Below are 970 nucleotides of genomic sequence, written 5' to 3' on the forward strand. Positions count from 1 at the left end.
TGTCTCTGTTTATGCCTCTGTCCCTGTCCATGTCTCTGTCCCTGTCCCTGTCAATGTCACTGTCTTTGTCACCGTTTCTGTCCCTGTCTTTGTCCCGGTCCATGTCTCTGTCCCTGTCTTTGTCCCGGTCCATGTCTCTGTCCCTGTCAGTCCGCTCTGTCTTTTTATTCACTATATTCAATATTCAAATGCTTTCAAAATAAAAGTGTGTTGTTGTCACTCTGTCAGTGTGGTTCTCTGACGTTCTTTCAGAATAAGAGTGTGTGTTGTGTCTCAGGCCCTTTCAGAATAAGAGCATGTTTTCTGTCTAATGCTCTTTCAGAATAAGAGCATGTTGTCATTATGGGTCTCTGAGGCTCTTTCAGAATAAGAGCGTGTTTTCTGTCTAAGGCTCTTTCAGAATAAGAGTGTGTATTGTGTCCTCACCTCTGCGCAGTGGGAGCAGCTTGTTCTCCAGGATGTCTCTGGCGTCGGTTCCTTCGTCCATCAGGTCCAGTTTGGTGATCACACCGATCGTCCTCAGACCTCAACACACATCCACAAAACTTTATTTAAAACACACACTACTACAGTACAGGCGGGACAGGATGTAAGAGAAGAGGGAGACACAGGAGGTGTTGGAGGAGGTGCTGGATGTCACTCTGACCTTGTGGGTCGACCTCCTTGGCGATCTTGAGGGCGTCGGAGTTGGCGAGGTCGGAGTTGGCCGGAGAGACTGCCAATAGGAGACAGTTGTCCTTGGTGACGAACTGCATCAGCATCTCTCTGATCTGATGCTCGATGTCCGCCGGCTGGTCCCCCACGGGGACCTTCGTCATCCCCGGGAGGTCCACCAGGGTCAGGTTCAACACTGGGGGACAGAGAGGGGGCAGGGACAGAGAGAGGGGGACAGAGAGAAGGATAGAGAGACAGAGAAGGAGACAGACAGGGGGGACAGAGATGGGGACATACTGAGCTACTGTTTCAAAAT

The 970-nt window shown here is 50.5% G+C and overlaps 1 protein-coding gene across 1 annotated transcript; it reads right to left on the reverse strand.

Moving 5' to 3' along the window:
* Positions 1-385: 385 nt before the first annotated feature.
* On the reverse strand, positions 386-852 carry LOC121940323 (dynamin-1-like). Its single transcript, XM_042483114.1, has 2 exons — positions 647-852; positions 386-525 (listed from the first exon to the last, which is right to left on the reverse strand). Exons 1-2 carry the CDS (start codon positions 816-818, stop codon positions 386-388), a joined length of 312 nt encoding a protein of 103 aa, XP_042339048.1. The 5' UTR covers positions 819-852.
* Between the last annotated feature and the right edge of the window lie 118 nt (positions 853-970).

This window comes from Plectropomus leopardus, unplaced genomic scaffold, assembly GCF_008729295.1.
Source record: "Plectropomus leopardus isolate mb unplaced genomic scaffold, YSFRI_Pleo_2.0 unplaced_scaffold83489, whole genome shotgun sequence".
Taxonomy (NCBI): domain Eukaryota; kingdom Metazoa; phylum Chordata; class Actinopteri; order Perciformes; family Serranidae; genus Plectropomus; species Plectropomus leopardus.